The sequence below is a fragment of the Lampetra planeri genome, chromosome 56, assembly GCF_965212315.1.
Source record: "Lampetra planeri chromosome 56, kcLamPlan1.2.h2, whole genome shotgun sequence".
Classification (NCBI taxonomy): Eukaryota; Metazoa; Chordata; class Hyperoartia; order Petromyzontiformes; family Petromyzontidae; genus Lampetra; species Lampetra planeri.
Window position 1 is genome coordinate 1098779 of NC_136162.1, and position 18961 is coordinate 1117739.

Consider the following 18961-nt stretch of genomic DNA (forward strand, 5'->3'; position numbering starts at 1 on the left):
TTTACGTCATACTGATGACAATACTATATTCTATCATTAAAATATATATATTAAAAAAAATGTACATGTTATGTTTCGGCTTGGGTCTAATTGTCCACGCTCAACTGACGTTGGCTGTAAATCACCACGGCCCCTTACGTTGTGGCAAGCTTCGGGGTCACTTCCTGGAGTCGTGGAGTTCTTCCATTACCAGTACGGTACATTTCATTAAAGCGTGTTTGTACAAAAGTATTTTTAAATATTACTTATTGTGTTTTAATGATGGTTGCGCTACCAACGGTACACGAGCTGCACAAAGTAAGGCGAGTACAGTAGGGGGATGTTGCCATGTGACGCGGTGACTTTGCGAGGTGGTGGTGATCGTGGTGGTGGTGATCGTGGTGGTCGTGGTTGTGATCGTGGTGGTGGTGATCGTGGTGGTCGTGGTTGTGATCGTGGTGGTGGTGATCGTGGTGGTCGTGGTGGTGATCGTGGTGGTGGTGATCGTGGTGGTGGTGATCGTGGTGGTCGTGGTGGTGATCGTGGTGGTGGTGATGGTGGTCGTGGTGGTGGTGGTCGTGGTGGTGGTGGTCGTGGTGGTGGTGATCGTGGTGGTGGTGATCGTGGTGGTGGTGATGGTGCTGGTGGTGATGGTGGTGATGGTGGTGGTGGTGATCGTGGTGGTGGTGGTCGTGGTGGTGGTCGTGGTGGTGGTGATCGTGGTGGCGGTGATCGTGGTGGCGGTGATCGTGGTGGTGGTGGTGATTGTGGTGGTGGTGATCGTGGTGGTGGTGATCGTGGTGGTGGTGATCGTGGTGGTGGTGATGGTGGTCGTGGTGGTGATCGTGGTGATCGTGGTGGTGGTGATCGTGGTGGTGGTGGTGATGGTGGTGGTGGTGATCGTGGTGGTGGTGATGGTGGTCGTGGTGGTGATCGTGGTGATCATGGTGGTGGTGATCGTGGTGGTGATGGTGGTGGTGGTGATCGTGGTGGTGGTGGTCGTGGTGGTGGTGATCGTGGTGGTGGTGATCGTGGTGGTGGTGATCGTGGTGGTGGTGATCGTGGTGGTGGTGATGGTGGTCGTGGTGATTGTGGTGGTGGTCGTGGTGGTGGTGGTCGTGGTGGTTGGGGTGGTGATAGTGGTTGTGATAATAGTGGTAGTGGTCACAGTGGTTATGATTTAGTGGTGGTAGTGATAGTGGTGGTGATAGCGGTGGTGATCGCGGTGGTGATGATAGTAGTGATGATGTTGGTGGTGATGATAGTGGTGGTGGTGATAGTTGTGATTATAGGGATGGTGGTGATAGTAGTGATAGTGGTGGTAATGGCGGTGATGATAGTAGTGGTGATGAGTGGTGGTGATGATAATGGTGATGGCGATAGTGGTGTTGGTGATAGTTGTGGTGATGATAGTGGTGGTGATAGTGATGATAGTGTTGGTGATAATTATATAATAGTGGTGATAGTGTTGGTGGAGATTGCGATATTCGTGGTGATAGTAATGGTGATGATGATGGTGATGATAGTTTTAATAATGGTAGTTGTGAGAGTGATGGTGGTCATGACAATGGTGGTGATCTTGGTGGTGGTGATCATGGTGGTGGTGATCATGGTGGTGGTGATCATGGTGGTGGTGATCATGGTGGTGGTGATCATGGTAGGCCTGGGTTAAATGTGAAGTGACATAGCGCTGCCTGTTGTACAGCAGCTGCAACTGCAGGTAGACACTTAGCGCACACGCTGCTGAGCATACACACGGTGTGTGTGTGCCGGCAGGGCGGAGGAACTGGGGCAAGGGTCGTGATAGACCTCGTGGGGAGGCCCCTGGAACCCTCTGGAGGGTTCGAGAAGGGAGGAGGCGTGGCCAGGGCGGAGCCAAGCGTGGTGAGGGCGGAGCCAAGCGTGGCCAGGGCGGAGCCAAGCGTGGTGAGGGCGGAGCCAAGCGTGGTGAGGGCGGAGCCAAGTGGGGCCAGGGCAGAGCCAAGTGGGGCCAGGGCGGAGCCAAGCGTGGCCAGGGCGGAGCCAAATATGGTGAGGGCAGAGCCAAGTGGGGCCAGGGCGGAGCCAAGCGTGGCGAGGGCAGAGCCAAGCGTGGTGAGGGCGGAGCCAAGCGTGGTCAGGGCGGAGCCAAGTGGGGCCAGGGCGGAGCCAAGTGGGGCGAGGGCGGAGCCAAGTGGGGCTAGGGCAGAGCCAAGCGTGGTCAGGGCAGAGCCAAGCGGGGCCAGGGCGGAGCCAAGCGTGGCGAGGGCGGAGCCAAGCGTGGTCAGGGCGGAGCCAAGCGGGTCAGGGCGGAGCCAAGTGGGGCCAGGGCGAAGCCAAGCGGGGCGAGGGCAGAGCCAAGCGTGGTCAGGGCGGAGCCAAGTGGGGTCAGGGCGGAGCCAAGCGGGGCGAGGGCGGAGCCAAGCGTGGTCAGGGCGGAGCCAAGTGGGGTCAGGGCGGAGCCAAGCCGCGCCGAGGGGAATAAAAGCAGCGGAGAGCGGGGAGCTCCGGGCTGCCGGTTCTGGGAGTGAACTCGTCTCATCGCTGCCCTCGTCGCTGCCGCCCGATCATTGCGCGGCCGGACAGCGGTTGGCTGTCTCGGTCGACGCCGTCGGTGCAACGCGGACAGGGTCGTGTGTGGGACGGGTCGTGCCGCAGCGTGGTGACGAGGGAGAGGGGGCACTAGTGGTGGCGTGAACTCAACAACAATAAGACGACGGTGCCTCCTGCGACCACCTCGTCTTCGACTGAGTGTGTGTGCGACGCACGCCACTCGCACACAAGCCCCGAGCAGAAGAAACGCACACACCGACACTACAAATGTATAATAGGAAGTCCTCGGCTGAGAAACACAATTCTTTGCTGAGACCCGTTCTTAAATCGAACGGTTTGGAAGAACACAACAATGTACTGTATTTAAATGCCCATGACATTTGTTACGATTCAACCACCAGTTTCATCAGTGAAACATCTTGGTAGCGGAATTGTAAATGTGGTGGGTTTACTCTCCAACATATCGGTGTGTTGAACCGGTAACTAATTGCCATGTTTTGTTGACATGGAAACTCTAATAATTGGCTGTGTTGGGTGGTCGCGGGTTTTACGACACATTCACGCGATCTAACCCAAACCACCTCTGTTATGGTACAACAGTCTCTCTGTTAATTTCGTTATTTTACGAAGTGTTCTTTTTTTTCCCAGTTGGGACCCAGATTAGTGACTCCCCCCAAAAGATGCTCTCCAACACCTGTAGATGACGGGGTATCAGCAGCAGCAGACACCGATGACCCTTGCGTGCCGAAAGAGGAACCGGTTGCTGACGCCTTGATAGGATGTCACGATGATTCTCAAAGGAAGAGGATCCCAACCGAAAATCAGGCGCAAAAGAACGTGGCACTTTCTGCGCAAACTCTTTAATACGTCTCTGCAGTTGTTGTGGAGGCCGTGCTGAGTTTGACGATGCACGGCCACGCGGTAGCAAACACACCGCTTCCTCATCCCACCCACTACCAGCTGCACCCGCAGCCATCCAGAACACTTCTCCGATGCACATAAGCAGCTGCTTGCTATCATCATGAATTCGATCATCATTCACTTCCAGGCAACAGCTGGAGGCCCCCACTTGTCCAGGCCCCCCCCCACCCATCCAGACCCCCACCCAACCAGACCCCCACCCATCCGTGCCACCACCCGACTAAGCCACCGACCCGTCCGTGCCCCCACCCGTCCGTGCTCCCACACGTCCGTGCCCCCACCCAGCCGGGTACGGGTAGGGTACGGTCGGGTACGGGTACCCGTTTGCGACCCTGGTGCGGCCGGGTACGGGTAAGGAATCAAAACCCGTTTGCGACCTCTGCCACTTGGTTCTGGCCACACCACCCCTCGAGTTCTGCATCGGCCCTTCAATCGGCATTGCTCACTCACAGAAATACTATTTGTTGACTCACACAATCCAGCCTGGTTAAACCCACGATGGATCGTAGGCTGACCAGCCTAAATGTTTCTAACCGGCGAAGATGTTCCATTCAGGGGGTCCACGTTTCGTAAGTGTAGAGGAGGGCATGACCGTGGCTGAGAAGACCTGAAGCTTCGTGCGGAGCGAGACCAGGTAGCTTCCACACAGCGTTACGCAGGCAAAGAAAAGATAATGCCGCTCGACTGATTCGGAGTGAGACCTCTCCTGTCAAACCGGAGCCTGTCATGAGCACACTGCCCAGGTATGGGAAACTCTCCGCTCTCCCCACAACTGCCCCATCACCGATTGGGAGTTGTGGGGATGGAGTGTCCGATGGTACAGAATACCCAGGCAGGTGCTTAGTTTTTGTGGGGCTGATGGTTAGTGGCACGCTCCAGGTTCAGCAACAGCGCCTCCAACTCCTCCTATGAGTGAGCAGCAATCACCAGATCGGCAAACATAACATGGTTGACCAATAGGGAGCCATTCCTTGACCGCACCCGGGCATCAATCAGCCTCCAATTGTATCTGTGCAGCTATCGAAGGCCTCACGAATCCACATCTTTATCATCCCATCATCACCACCTTCACCCCCATCACCACCAACTTCATCAGCATGCACCAGTTGCATGATACAGGCGGCCCCCGCTGTTACGTTACAATGCGTTCATGGAAAAGCCGTCGTCATAAATCAGATCATCATAGAACTAGACCCCTATTTTTTTCCCATAGACAGTAAAAACATCAATTGCTGATGTGTTTTTTTTCCTTGCATTGGCCGTATTTAACAGGATTTATTAGGTAAACATCTACAGAAACACTCGAGAATAACAAATGCTCAACACCAAAGTCACATCAGAGACGCGTCGGAAGATGCGTCGTAAAATCAAGTTTCTGCGTCGTAAATCGATCCACGATGGCGGTACATAAACGTTGCGAATGTGGACCGCAGTAAACCAGAGACCGCCACCTGCATTTCGACCAATCACAAACAATCGCTTCCGACTTACAAACGGAAACGTCACCACGCGTGTAAAGAAACAACTTTAATAAAACATCACATGATCGTCACGTGTCAGTTACGCGCGAGACACAGAGCGGTGGCGCAGTGGTTAGCGCCTCGCGCTCCGAACCCGCTGACTTTGAACTCAATCCCGGCCATCCGTGCCCCCAAAAAGTAACCTGCAGCGCCACACCTATTACCATCATTAGGGGAAAAAACGGTGATCCAATCTTAGACCCCCAGGAACAGGTTGGCAGATTTGCTGAGCATTTCTGTGAGGTCCTGGGGGAGGGGAAATCCCTCAGCCAGGAAAACATCATGGCACAAAGTGGGGATAACCCTGCTGAGGCTGCGGTGCCTCAAATATTGGAAGAGGTCACCCCCTGTAAGTGGCTGGCTGAGGTGCCATCTGTTGAGGAAGTACTGAAGGCGATCTGGAGTCTGAGACCAGGAAAGGCCCCGGCAGAGATCATCTCCCAAGCGAAATGCTGACAGTGATCCTGGGCAACCGAACCGGTCCTGGGAACCCACCTCTCACCATTCTCCTGCCAGCACTGACCAGCGCGGTGAAGTATGGCTACCGCTGCCTTCATCTAGCAGTGGATCGACCAAGGCTCGTAAACCATCACTATCACTATGACTACTCCACAGATGATTCTTGCTTCTGGAAATAACTTTATTTTGCGCCTTAAAAACAATCCGTGACTCAGAAGGGTGCTCAGCAATCTGCGGTAACAGATTTTGGATTCTTGTATCCATCCGTGTGGCGCTTTTCATCGTCACCCACTTGTATACAGCGCGGTGGGATTTCCCCGGGCTCCCGGGACGCGCGCGTCATTTCCCGTGATCCTAAACCACCGCTCCTAAAACTCCACAATCGTTTAAAAATCATTCTCCACAAATTTGCACTTTTGAAACAACAACCTCTTTCGATTTAAAGCTTTGGCGACTGCAGGGATTCATATTCTTGGTTATTTCCCTTCTACGTGACTTTACCGAAAGAACCAAGAATATAAAACAACCTCTCGTCGCCACACGTGTCAAAATGTCATCCTCCGTTGTCCTTCCCCCACAACCTCCGATGCGAAAGAAGGTCAACGTACGTACAACATATTTGCCGTCATTGCCATGATCCTCAGCCGTGATCAATTCACCGCTGGATGAAGGCCTCCCCACCGGGCCGCCAACCCGCGTGCCGATTCCATCGCTCCATCTCCCCCGTTGACGAGCTCCAGAATGCACTCCGTTCCGCACCCACTATGCCTGTGATTTATCCTTGGAACATTTAACAACCTCCCTCCACCCCCCCAACAATGAAACACACACCGCTCCACATGTGACGCAATGAATTGTTCAACAAGGGCACCACGGTGGCAAGATGTTAACTACCTCGCCTGGTGTGCAGGAGGTCGTGGGTTCGATCCCAACCCTGACGACGCCTGCTGCTGTATATTTGGAGTTTGCGTCTCTCTCTCTCATCATCATCACGGTGGCTAGGAGATGTTAACTACCTCGCCTGGTGTGCAGGAGGTTGTGGGTTCGATCCCAACCCTGACGACGCCTGCTGCTGTATATTTGGAGTTTGCGTGTCTCTCTCTCATCATCACCACGGTGGCTAGGAGATGTTAACCACCTCGCCTGGTATACAGGAGGTCGTGGATTCGATCCCAACCCTGACGACGCCTGCTGCTGTATATTTGGAGTCTGCATCTCTCTCTCATCATCACCACGGTGGCTAGGAGGTCGTGGGCTCGATCCCAACCCTGACGACGCCTGCTGCTGTATATTTGGAGTTTGCGTCTCTCTCTCTCTCCCCGTCGTCACGCAGATTTTCCTCTGGATCCTCCGCTTTTCCCCTCCACATTTAGAATCAACATCCCGCGTTCAGAGTATTTTCACGCGATAAGCCACTTGGCTGAGCTATCATTTGCCGCCGGGTCGCTGCTGAGAAAGCGCTAGTGGGCCTTAGCTGGTGAAGTAAAAACAGTAAAATGTTTTTTTTTTTAGCGAATGCACCAACTCCATAGGATTCTCGCTAAAGCCACGGTCAGTTCATCGTCGACGTTAATTGAAGAGTTTTGCATGCGACTGGCCGCTGGCCACTTTCCCGCACCTCCGTTAAGCGCCGTTGGCTACGCTCGGCGCTAAATAATGTCACCGTTCATACACAAACATGAACAATTTCAACATACACACAAGCATACGTGCGGCTGTGTGAACCAGCAGTACCACCCTTGTGGTGGGGGAGGCGGGGGGGGTGGGACGCTATCCGGCAGTGCGCGTAGCTATGGACTGGGGGTGGGTGGGGGTGGGTGTAAATCCACTGCTTTAGAGAATTCAACACTACTACGATCCAGACACCATCACTATCATTTCGACTCCTCTGCTACCGCCACCACCACCACGGCAGTAGCCCGGGCTAAGCCGAGCCCGTGGTCCCGGGCTCCGGTTTGGGCACCGCTGAGCCCGTCCCACCAGGCGCCGTCCCCGAAGCCGTGCCGACACCACCAACGGCACCGCCAACGGCAGCGGCCGCCACCCCCGCCACCGTCACCGTCACGGCGTTGTTCGTGGCTCCTCCTGCTCCTCCTCCTGCTGCTGGTCCCGGCGTGCCCGGCTTGCGCAGCACCACCATGGGCTGGCCGTCGACGCCCTCCTGCTTGACGGCGATGAGCTGCGGCACGCCGCCGGCGACGCTCCTCGCCGCGACGCCGGCGCCCAGCGAGGACGACGCCCCCGCCGGCGTCGGCGTCACCGGCTTGCCGGTCACGTCGAGCGACGAGGAGGAGGGCGACGAGGAGGACGAGGAGGACGAGGAGGAGGAGGGCATCACCGAGACGGTGATGCCCGGCGCCAACTTCTGGCTGGGCGCGAGCAGCTTCACCACGGTGGGCGTGCCGCCGGCCGTGGCCATCGTGGCCGACAGGGACGAGGACAGCGAGGAGGCGGTGGCGGGCGACGAGGTGGAGGAGGGCGACGAGGTGGAGGAGGACATCGGCAGGATCTGCGTGGGGAGAAGCCGGGAGGTTTTTTTTTCCGCGGTGGAGGAGCGTTTGTCTGCGTGGGTGCTCGCTAACAGCACTTGCCCCAACAGTCGATTAAGGCTATATGGGAGATCATTGCCTTTGTTTTTTCGTGCGCGTAGCAACATCATCAACGTCGTCATTATTCTATCATCTTCAATAGATCATCATCATCGTCCTAATTTAAACATGGCCAATAGCAGCAAAAACATCAACATTATCGAGTGTGTTTGTGTGCATGTGTGCTAACAGCACTTGCCCCAACAGTCTCTTAAGGCTATCACGGGGGATCTTTGTCTTTGTGTGCGTACGCGTGAGAGTCTCGCTTGGTCCTGGGCCCTCCCCTAGGTCGACTTAGCTTCAAATGAGTACCTGGTGCGGTGGTGTGTAAACACGAGCACTAGGGAGACAAAGGCGGCCGGGCGTGGTGCTGGCCACCCACCCCCCTCGTGTGCCGTGCCGGCCTTCATAGGTGCTGCTCGCTAACAGCACTTGCCCCAACAGTCTGTGAAGGCTATAAAGGGGATTTTGCCTTTGTTGTCTGTGTGCACACGTGTCTGTGTGTCTGTGTGCACACGTGTCTGTGTGTGTCTGTGTGTACACGTGTGTCTGTGTGTGTCTGTGTGCGTCTGTGTGCACACGTGTGTCTGTGTGTACATGTGTGTCTATGTGCACACATGCGTCTGTGTGTGTCTGTGTGCACACGTGTGTCTGTGTGTGTCTGTGTGCACACGTGTGTCTGTGTGTACATGTGTGTCTATGTGCACACGTGCGTCTGTGTGTGTCTGTGTGTACACGTGTGTCTGTGTGTACACGTGCGTCTGTGTGTGTCTGTGTGTGTGTACACGTGTGTCTGTGTGCACACGTGCGTCTGTGTGCACACGTGTGTCTGTGTGTAGACGTGTGTCTGTGTGTGTCTGTGTGTACGCGTGTCTGTGTGTACACGTGTGTCTGTGTGTGTCTGTGTGTGTCTGTGTGTACACGTGTCTCTGTGTGTGTATCTGTGTGTGTGTGTACACGTGTGTCTGTGTGTCTGTGTGTGTGTGTCTGCGTGTACACGTGTCTGTGTGTGTCTGTGTGTGTCTGTGTGTAGACGTGTCTCTGTGTGTGTGTCTGTGTGTACACGTGTCTCTGTGTGTGTGTCTGTGTGTGTCTGTGTGTGTCTGTGTGTGGGATCACCTGTGTGGGGCCGGTGGGGGCCGACACGACGATGAACTTGGGGGGCAGCCCAGACGCGTCGCTGCCCCCCTGCAGGGACGTGGAATAGAGCCCCCCCCCTGAGCCTGGCACCTTGATGATGGTGGAGGAGCGAGGGGGCAGCGCCGTCTGGGGGCTCGCGAGCGAGTGAGGGGCACCGATGGCGCCACGCACCTGGGGGGTGGGCACGGAAGCAACGTCAGCAACGTCGTCGTCATCAACACATCGTCGTCGTGATCAAACTACCCATCGTCGTCGTCGTCGTCGTCGTCCATACAGCGTCACAACTTGCAGGCGAGTTAAGTGGTGGCGGGCTTCAGCCGAGTACAGTGCTGTTCACGTGATGGCGGTGAGTGAAGGTGAGCGCGTGGCGGTTGTTGGGGTTACGACGGAGGGACTGAGGTGGTGAGTTTGAAGCCGCTCACCTGCCGGTGAGTGAAGGTGAGCGTGGGGCGGTTGTCGGGGTTACGACGGAGGGACTGAGGTGGTGAGTTTGAAGCCGCTCACCTGCCGGTGAGTGAAGGTGAGCGTGGGGCGGTTGTCGGGGTTACGACGGAGGGACTGAGGTGGTGAGTTTGAAGCCGCTCACCTGCCGGTGAGTGAAGGTGAGCGTGGGGCGGTTGTCGGGGTTACGACGGAGGGACTGAGGTGATGGTGGTGAGTTTGAAGCTGCTCACCTGTGGGTGAGTGAAGGTGAGCGTGGGGCGGTTGAGCTGCAGGCCCTGAGCGGTGATTGAGGAGGAGGAGGAGCTGACCTGCACGCGGGCCTTGGTGACGTGGGTGCACAGCAGGGGGCCCAGGTGCCCATAATCCGCCTTGTAGGCCTCGGCGCTGTCGGGGCCCGGACGCAGCTTGACCAGCACCGGCGCGCAGTGCTTCTGTTGATCACAAAGCGCAGCCGCGTCACCACCGCTGTACCACCAACACCACACCGCTGTACCACCAACACCACACCGCTGTACCACCAACACCACACCACCAACACCACACCGCTGTACCACCAACACCACACCGCTGTACCACCAACACCACACCACCAACACCACACCACCAACACCACACCGCTGTACCACCAACACCACACCGCTGTACCACCAACACCACACCACACCGCTGTACCACCAACACCACACCGCTGTACCACCAACACCACACCGCTGTACCACCAACACCACACCGCTGTACCACCAACACCACACTGCTGTACCACCAATACGACACTGCTGTACCACCAATACGACACTGCTGTACCACCAATACGACACCGCTGTAGCACCAACACCACACCACTGTACCACCAACACCACACCACTGTACCACCAACACCACACCACTGTACCACCAACACCACACCACTGTACCACCGACACCACACCACCATCATCATCATCCACTACCGCCTCTCACAACAAAGATCCCCCGTATAGCCTTAACAGACTATAGGTATTATATTCTTGGTTCTTTCGGTAAAGTCACGTAGAAGGGAAATAATAAGATAATATAAATATAAAACAATAAAAATTGTATAGGGGCAAGTGCTGTTAGCGAGCACTTATGAAGGCCGGCACGGCACACGAGGGGGTGGGTGGCCAGCACCACGCCCGACCGCCTTTGTCTCCCCAGTGGCGATGTTTACTCACCGCACCAGGTACTCATTTCAGGCCGAGTCGACCTAGGGGACGCCCAGGACCGGTTCAGATAATCGTCACTGGTGTTGGCCGTGAGTGGGAATCGAACCCGGATCGCCAGGTTCATAGCGCAGCGCGCTAACCGCTACACCACCGCTCCCCACAACTACCGCCCCTCACACCACCACCGCCACACACATACACACAACAACCGCCATTCGCCACTAAGTGGCGGTGACGTCACCACGACGCTTGTGCCAGGCCAAGTGCACCTTGAGGCCACGTGAAGTGTCGAACGCCCGCTGGCAGGAGGTCACGGGGCAGACCCAGCAGGTGCCACGGGTCGACTGACTGAGATGACCGAGATGACTGGCTGATGCGCCACCTGTGCCCCCTACTGTACCAACTTGCTGTGCTTTAGCCACCCGGCGCTCCGCGTGTGTGCACACACACACGCGCACACACACACACACAAGCACACACACACACACACGCACACACACGCTCGTCTGACCAGCAGCAGCGTCTGCACGTGCTGTGCCCCGATCTTGTCGATGTTGCTGATCACTGGGCCCTCCAGCACCTGCCGGATGCGGTCGCCCTCGGCGGGGAGACGCGGGATGACGAGCGTCTTGATCACCTGCGTGCGCACGCGGACAAGGAGGCCGTTGGGGCAAGTGCCGTTAGCGAGTAGCGGCACCGGCGAAGGCCGGCACGGCGCACGAGGGGGCGGGAGACCAGCACCACGCACGGCCGCCTTTGTCTCCCCAGTGGCGATGTTCACTACACACCGCACCAGCTACTCACGTGAAGCTGTTGAGACGACAGTAGTGTGTAGTGTATAGTAATGTGTATTGTATAGTATAGTAGTGTATAGTAGTGTGTATTGTATAGTATAGTAGTGTATAGTAGTGTGTATTGTATAGTATAGTAGTGTATAGTAGTGTGTATTGTATAGTATAGTAGTGTATAGTAATGTGTATTGTATTGTATAGTAGTGTATAGTAATGTGTATTGTATAGTATAGTAGTGTATAGTAGTGTGTATTGTATAGTATAGTAGTGTATAGTAGTGTGTATTGTATAGTATAGTAGTGTATAGTAGTGTGTATTGTATAGTATAGTAGTGTATAGTAGTGTGTATTGTATAGTATAGTAGTGTATAGTAATGTGTATTGTATAGTATAGTAGTGTATAGTAATGTGTATTGTATAGTATAGTAGTGTATAGTAGTGTGTATTGTATAGTATAGTAGTGTATAGTAATGTGTATTGTATAGTATAGTAGTGTATAGTAATGTGTATTGTATAGTATAGTAGTGTATAGTAGTGTATAGTGTATAGTAGTGTAGTGTATAGTAGTATAGTGTAGTGTATAGTAGTGTATAGTAGTATAGTGTAGTGTATAGTAGTGTATAGTAGTATAGTGTAGTGTATAGTAGTGTATAGTAGTATAGTGTAGTGTATAGTAGTGTATAGTAGTATAGTGTAGTGTATAGTAGTGTATAGTAGTGTAGTGTGTATTGGTGATGTTTACTACACACCGCACCAGCTACTCAAGTGAGGCTGTTGAGACGACCTAGGCGAGGCCTAGGATCGGGTCAAATAATCGTCACTGGTGTTGGCCGTGAGCGGGAAGTGTATAGTAGTGTATAGTGTATAGTAGTGTATAGTAGTGTGTAGTGTATAGTAGTGTGTAGTGTATAGTAGTGTGTAGTGTATAGTAGTGTAGTGTATAGTGTATATTAGTGTATAGTAGTGTAATGTGTATAGTAGTGTATAGTGTATAGTAGTGTAGTGTATAGTAGTGTGTAGTGTATAGTAGTGTATAGTAGTGTAATGTGTATAGTAGTGTATAGTAGTGTAGTGTATAGTAGTGTGTAGTGTATAGTAGTGTATAGTAGTGTAATGTGTATAGTAGTGTATAGTAGTGTAGTGTATAGTAGTGTATAGTAGTGTATAGTAGTGTATAGTAGTGTATAGTAGTGTAGTGTATAGTATATAGTGTATAGTAGTGTGTAGTGTATAGTAGTGTATAGTAGTGTGTAGTGTATAGTAGTGTGTAGTGTATAGTAGTGTATAGTGTATAGTAGTGTAATGTGTATAGTAGTGTATAGTAGTGTATAGTAGTGTATAGTAGTGTAATGTATAGTAGTGTATAGTGTATAGTAGTGTAGTGTATAGTAGTGTAGTGTATAGTAGTGTGTAGTGTATAGTAGTGTGTAGTGTATAGTAGTGTGTAGTGTATAGTAGTGTAGTGTATAGTAGTGTAGTGTATAGCAGAGGTGTGGACTCGAGTCATGTGACTTGGACTCGAGTCAGACTCGAGTCATGAATTTGATGACTTGCGACTCGACTTGGACTTGCATAACAATGACTTTGTCCCACCTATGAGATGTGGACTCGAGTCATGTGACTTGGACTCGAGTCAGACTCGAGTCATGAATTTGATGACTTGCGACTCGACTTGGACTTGCATAACAATGACTTTGTCCCACCTCTGGTGTATAGTGTATATTAGTGTATAGTAGTGTAATGTGTATAGTAGTGTATAGTAGTGTAGTGTATAGTAGTGTGTAGTGTATAGTAGTGTATAGTAGTGTAATGTGTATAGTAGTGTATAGTAGTGTAGTGTATAGTAGTGTGTAGTGTATAGTAGTGTATAGTAGTGTAATGTGTATAGTAGTGTATAGTGTATAGTAGTGTAGTGTATAGTAGTGTATAGTAGTGTATAGTAGTGTAGTGTATAGTATATAGTGTATAGTAGTGTGTAGTGTATAGTAGTGTATAGTGTATAGTAGTGTGTAGTGTATAGTAGTGTGTAGTGTATAGTAGTGTATAGTGTATAGTAGTGTAATGTGTATAGTAGTGTATAGTAGTGTATAGTAGTGTATAGTAGTGTATAGTAGTGTATAGTGTATAGTAGTGTAGTGTATAGTATATAGTGTATAGTAGTGTGTAGTGTATAGTAGTGTGTAGTGTATAGTAGTGTGTAGTGTATAGTAGTGTATAGTGTATAGTAGTGTATAGTAGTGTATAGTGTATAGTAGTGTGTAGTGTATAGTAGTGTGTAGTGTATAGTAGTGTAGTGTATAGTATATAGTGTATAGTAGTGTGTAGTGTATAGTAGTGTGTAGTGTATAGTAGTGTATAGTGTATAGTAGTGTATAGTAGTGTAGTGTATAGTAGTGTGTAGTGTATAGTAGTGTGTAGTGTATAGTAGTGTATAGTGTATAGTATATAGTAGTGTGTAGTGTATAGTAGTGTAGTGTATAGTAGTGTGTAGTGTATAGTAGTGTGTAGTGTATAGTAGTGTATAGTGTATAGTAGTGTATAGTGTATAGTATATAGTAGTGTGTAGTGTATAGTAGTGTGTAGTGTATAGTAGTGTAGTGTATAGTATATAGTGTATAGTAGTGTGTAGTGTATAGTAGTGTGTAGTGTATAGTAGTGTATAGTGTATAGTAGTGTATAGTGTATAGTAGTGTAGTGTATAGTATATAGCAGAGGTGTGGACTCGAGTCATGTGATTTGGACTCGAGTCAGACTCGAGTCATGAATTTGATGACTTGCGACTCGACTTGGACTTGCATAACAATGACTTTGTCCCACCTATGAGATGTGGACTCGAGTCATGTGACTTGGACTCGAGTCAGACTCGAGTCATGAATTTGATGACTTGCGACTCGACTTGGACTTGCATAACAATGACTTTGTCCCACCTCTGGTATATAGTGTATAGTAGTGTGTAGTGTATAGTAGTGTATAGTGTATAGTAGTGTATAGTAGTGTATAGTGTATAGTAGTGTAGTGTATAGTATATAGTGTATAGTAGTGTGTAGTGTATAGTAGTGTGTAGTGTATAGTAGTGTAGTGTATAGTATATAGTGTATAGTAGTGTGTAGTGTATAGTAGTGTGTAGTGTATAGTAGTGTAGTGTATAGTATATAGTGTATAGTAGTGTGTAGTGTATAGTAGTGTGTAGTGTATAGTAGTGTAGTGTATAGTATATAGTGTATAGTAGTGTATAGTGTATAGTAGTGTAGTGTATAGTATATAGTGTATAGTAGTGTATAGTGTGTAGTAGTGTATAGTGTATAGTAGTGTATAGTATATAGTGTATAGTAGTGTGTAGTGTATAGTAGTGTGTAGTGTATAGTAGTGTGTAGTGTATAGTAGTGTATAGTGTATAGTAGTGTATAGTAGTGTATAGTGTATAGTAGTGTAGTGTATAGTAGTGTAGTGTATAGTAGTGTAGTGTATAGTGTATAGTAGTGTATAGTAGTGTATAGTAGTGTGTAGTGTATAGTAGTGTATAGTGTATAGTAGTGTATAGTGTGTAGTGTATAGTAGTGTATAGTAGTGTATAGTAGTGTATAGTAGTCTAGTGTACAGTAGTGTAGTGTATAGTAGTGTATAGTAGTGTAGTGTATAGTAGTGTAGTGTATAGTGTATATTAGTGTATAGTAGTGTAGTGTATAGTAGTGTGTAGTGTATAGTAGTGTAGTGTATAGTAGTGTATAGTAGTGTGTAGTGTATAGTAGTGTATAGTAGTGTATAGTAGTGTATAGTGTATAGTAGTGTGTAGTGTATAGTAGTGTATATTGTAGTGTATAGTAGTGTAGTGTACAGTAGTGTAGTGTATAGTAGTGTATAGTAGTGTATAGTATAGTAGTGTATAGTAGTGTGTAGTGTATAGTTGTATGTGTGTACGCATGTTGAACATCTGTTGCACTGTACATAGCCAATCGTGCCCATCGGTGGTGCAGCATCAGAAATGGGGTCAGTGCGACGACCTCCCATTGGCCAACCGGAGTGCCACTGACCAGAGGTCGCAAACGGGTTTTGATTCCTTACCCGTACCCGGCCGCACCAGGGTCGCAAACGGGTACCCGTACACGTAACCGGCCGTACCCGTACCCTACCCGTACCCGGCCGGGTATCGGGTACCCGATTGCGACCTCTGGGATGAAGCCACGTTGCAGGCGCGGGTGGGTTGATTCTAGGAACTTGAATTGTGAGAAGAGACAAGACGTTGGGAAATGAGTGACAAACGGTGACTCACCGGTGACTCACGGCCTACCCGTACCCGGCCGCACCAGGGTCGCAAACGGGTACCCGTACCCGGCCAGGTACGGGTAGCCGGGTTTCGGGTACCCGGTTGCGACCTCTGCCGCTGACTGTCACGAGGGGGAGCGGAGGCGGCGTGTGGGGGGGTTGGGGGTTGGAGAGGGGGGGGTTGAGGGGGGGGGGTTGAGGGGGGGGGGCTGAGGGGGGGGGCTGAGGGGGAGGGGCTCACGTCGAAGCCGAGCTCGGCCAGGCCCGCGATGCAGCCGTAGCGTGTGGTCCACGGCGTCTTGTCGTCGTGCAGACTCTGCGAGACACAAAGTTACACAAAGTCAAAAGATCCCCCCCCCCCGTATAGCCCTGACGGCCTGCTGGGGCAAGTGTTGCTAGCAAGCATGGCACACGAGGGGGTGGGTGGGTGGCCGGCACGATGGCAGAGCACCTTTGTATCCCCGCCGCTAGCAACAAGCAATGCACACACAGACAGTTGGTGTACTTGGATACGAGAGTTGCGCATTTATAAATTAACTCACTTAACAAAGGTCCCCCGTGTAGCCTTAACATACTTGTGGGGGCAAGTGCTGTTGGCGAGTAGCACCGATGAAGACCGGCACGGCACACGAGGGGGTGGGTGGTCAGCAGAGTGTGAGTGAGTGGAGTTTGTGTGATCTCCCCCTGTTCTACAGAGTGAGTGTAGTTTGTATGATCTACCCCTGTTCTACAGAGTGAGTGAGTGAGTGGAGTTTGTATGATCTACCCCTGTTCTACAGAGTGAGTGAGTAAGTGGAGTTTGTATGATCTCCCCCTGTTCTACAGAGTGAGTGAGTAGAGTTTGTATGATCTCCCCGTTCTGCAGGGTGTGAGTGAGTGGAGTTTGTATGATCTCCCCCTGTTCCACAGAGTGTGAGTAAGTGGAGATTGTATGATCTCCCCCTGTTCTACAGAGTGAGTGGAGTTTGTATTATCTCCCCCTGTTCTACAGAGTATGTGAGTGGAGTTTGTATGATCTCCCCCTGTCCTACAGAGTGAGTGAGCGGAGTTTGTATCTTATCCCCCGGTACTGCAAGAGTGTGTGAGTAAGTGGAGTTTGTATGATCTCCCCCTGTTCTACAGAGTGTGTGAGTAAGTGGAGTTTGTATGATCTCCCCCTGTTCTACAGAGTGTGTGAGTAAGTGGAGTTTGTATGATCTCCCCCTGTTCTACAGAGTGAGTGAGTAAGTGGAGTTTGTATGATCTCCCCCTGTTCTACAGAGTGTCAGTAAGTGGAGTTTGTATGATCTCCCCCTGTTCTACAGAGTGAGTGGAGTTTGTATGATCTCCTCCTGTTCTACAGAGTGTGAGTGCGTGGAGTTTGTATGATCTCCCCCGGTACTGCAGTGTGAGTGAGCGGAGTTTGTATGTTATCCCCCGGTACTGCAAGAGTGTGTGAGTAAGTGGAGTTTGTATGATCTCCCCCTGTTCTGCAGAGTGTGAGTGAGTGGAGTTTGTGTCATCTCCCCCTGTTCTGCTGAGCGAGTGAGTGGAGTTTGTATGATCTCCCCCTGTTCTACAGAGTGAGTGGAGTTTGTATGATCTCCTCCTGTCCTACAGTGTGAGTGAGTGGAGTTTGTATGATTTACCCCTGTTCTACAGAGTGTGTGAGTGCGTGGAGTTTGTATGATCTCCCCCTGTCCTGCAGGGTATGAGTGAGTGGAGTTTGTATGATCTCCCCCTGTCCTACAGAGTGTGAGTGAGTGGAGTTTGTATGATCTCCCCCTGTCCTACAGAGTGTGAGTGAGTGGAGTTTGTATGATCTCCCCCTGTTCTACAGAGTGAGAGTTAGTGCGTGGAGTTTGTATGATCTCCCCCTGTTCTACAGAGTGTGTGAGTGAGTGGAGTTTGTGTGATCTCCTCCTGTTCTACAGAGTGAGTGAGTGGAGTTTGTGTGATCTCCCCCTGTACTACAGAGTGAGTGAGTGGAGTTTGTATGATCTCCCCCTGTCCTACAGAGTGTGTGAGTGGAGTTTGTATGATCTCCCCCTGTCCTACAGAGTGTGAGTGAGTGGAGTTTGTATGATCTCCCCCTGTTCTACAGAGTGAGTGAGTGGAGTTTGTATGATCTCCCCCTGTTCTACAGAGTGAGTGAGTGGAGTTTGTGTGATCTCCCCCTGTCCTACAGTGTGTGAGTGAGTGAGTGGAGTTTGTATGATCTCCCCCTGTTCTACAGAGTGAATGAGTGGAGTTTGTGTGATCTCCCCCTGTTCTACAGAGTGAGAGTGAGTGGAGTTAGTATGATCTCCCCCTGTTCTACAGAGTGAGAGTGAGTGAGTGTAGTTTGTATGTTATCCCCCTGTCCTACAGAGTGTGAGTGAGTGAGTGTAGTTTGTATGATCTCCCCCTGTCCTGCAGAGTGTGAGTGAGTGAGTGTAGTTTGTATGATCTCCCCCTGTCCTGCAGAGTGTGAGTGAGTGAGTGGAGTTTGTATGATCTCCCCCTGTCTTACAGAGTGTGTGTGAGTGCGTGGAGTTTGTATGTTCTCTCCCGGTACTGCAAGAGTGAGTGAGTGTAGTTTGTATGTTATCCCCCTGTTCTACAGAGTGAGAGTGAGAGAGTGGAGTTTGTATGATCTCCCCCTGTTCTACAGAGTGAGAGTGAGAGAGTGGAGTTTGTATGATCTCCCCCTGTTCTACAGAGTGAGTGAGTGGAGTTTGTATGATCTCCCCCTGTTCTACAGAGTGTGAGTGAGTGGAGTTTGTATGATCTCCCCCTGTCCTACAGAGTGTGAGTGAGTGGAGTTTGTATGATCTCCTCCTGTTCTACAGAGTGAGAGTGAGTGAGTGGAGTTTGTATGATCTCCCCCTGTTCTACACAGTGATTGAGTGAGTGGAGTTTGTATGATAACCCCCTGTCCTACAGAGTGAGAGTGAGTGGAGTTTGTATGATCTCTCCCGGTACTGCAAGAGTGCGAGAGTGAGTGGAGTTTGTATGATCTACCCCTGTCCTACAGAGTGTGTGAGTGCGTGGAGTTTGTATGATCTCCCCCTGTTCTTCAAGGTATGAGTGAGTGGAGTTTGTATGATCTCTCCCTGTTCTACAGTGTGTGAGTGAGTGAGTGGAGTTTGTATGATCTCTCCCTGTTCTACAGAGTGAGTG

At 50.8% G+C, this 18961-nt stretch overlaps 1 protein-coding gene across 2 annotated transcripts in view; it reads right to left on the bottom strand.

The window, feature by feature from the left end:
* Window positions 1–4946: 4946 nt before the first annotated feature.
* TAF6 (TATA-box binding protein associated factor 6) overlaps window positions 4947–18961 on the bottom strand; it is a 40860-nt gene continuing 26845 nt past the window's right edge. Inside the window, exons 11-15 of one of the 2 annotated variants that reach the window (XM_078618107.1) lie at window positions 16062–16136; window positions 11279–11404; window positions 9892–10014; window positions 9119–9310; window positions 4947–7920 (exon numbers count right to left, since the gene is read on the bottom strand). In XM_078618107.1, the coding sequence (XP_078474233.1) occupies window positions 7336–7920; window positions 9119–9310; window positions 9892–10014; window positions 11279–11404; window positions 16062–16136 (1101 nt within the window). In that variant the 3' untranslated portion in view covers window positions 4947–7335. Of the gene's footprint in view, window positions 7921–9118; window positions 9311–9813; window positions 10015–11278; window positions 11405–16061; window positions 16137–18961 lie in introns of both variants that reach the window. The other variant, XM_078618106.1, reaches the window with a different exon arrangement.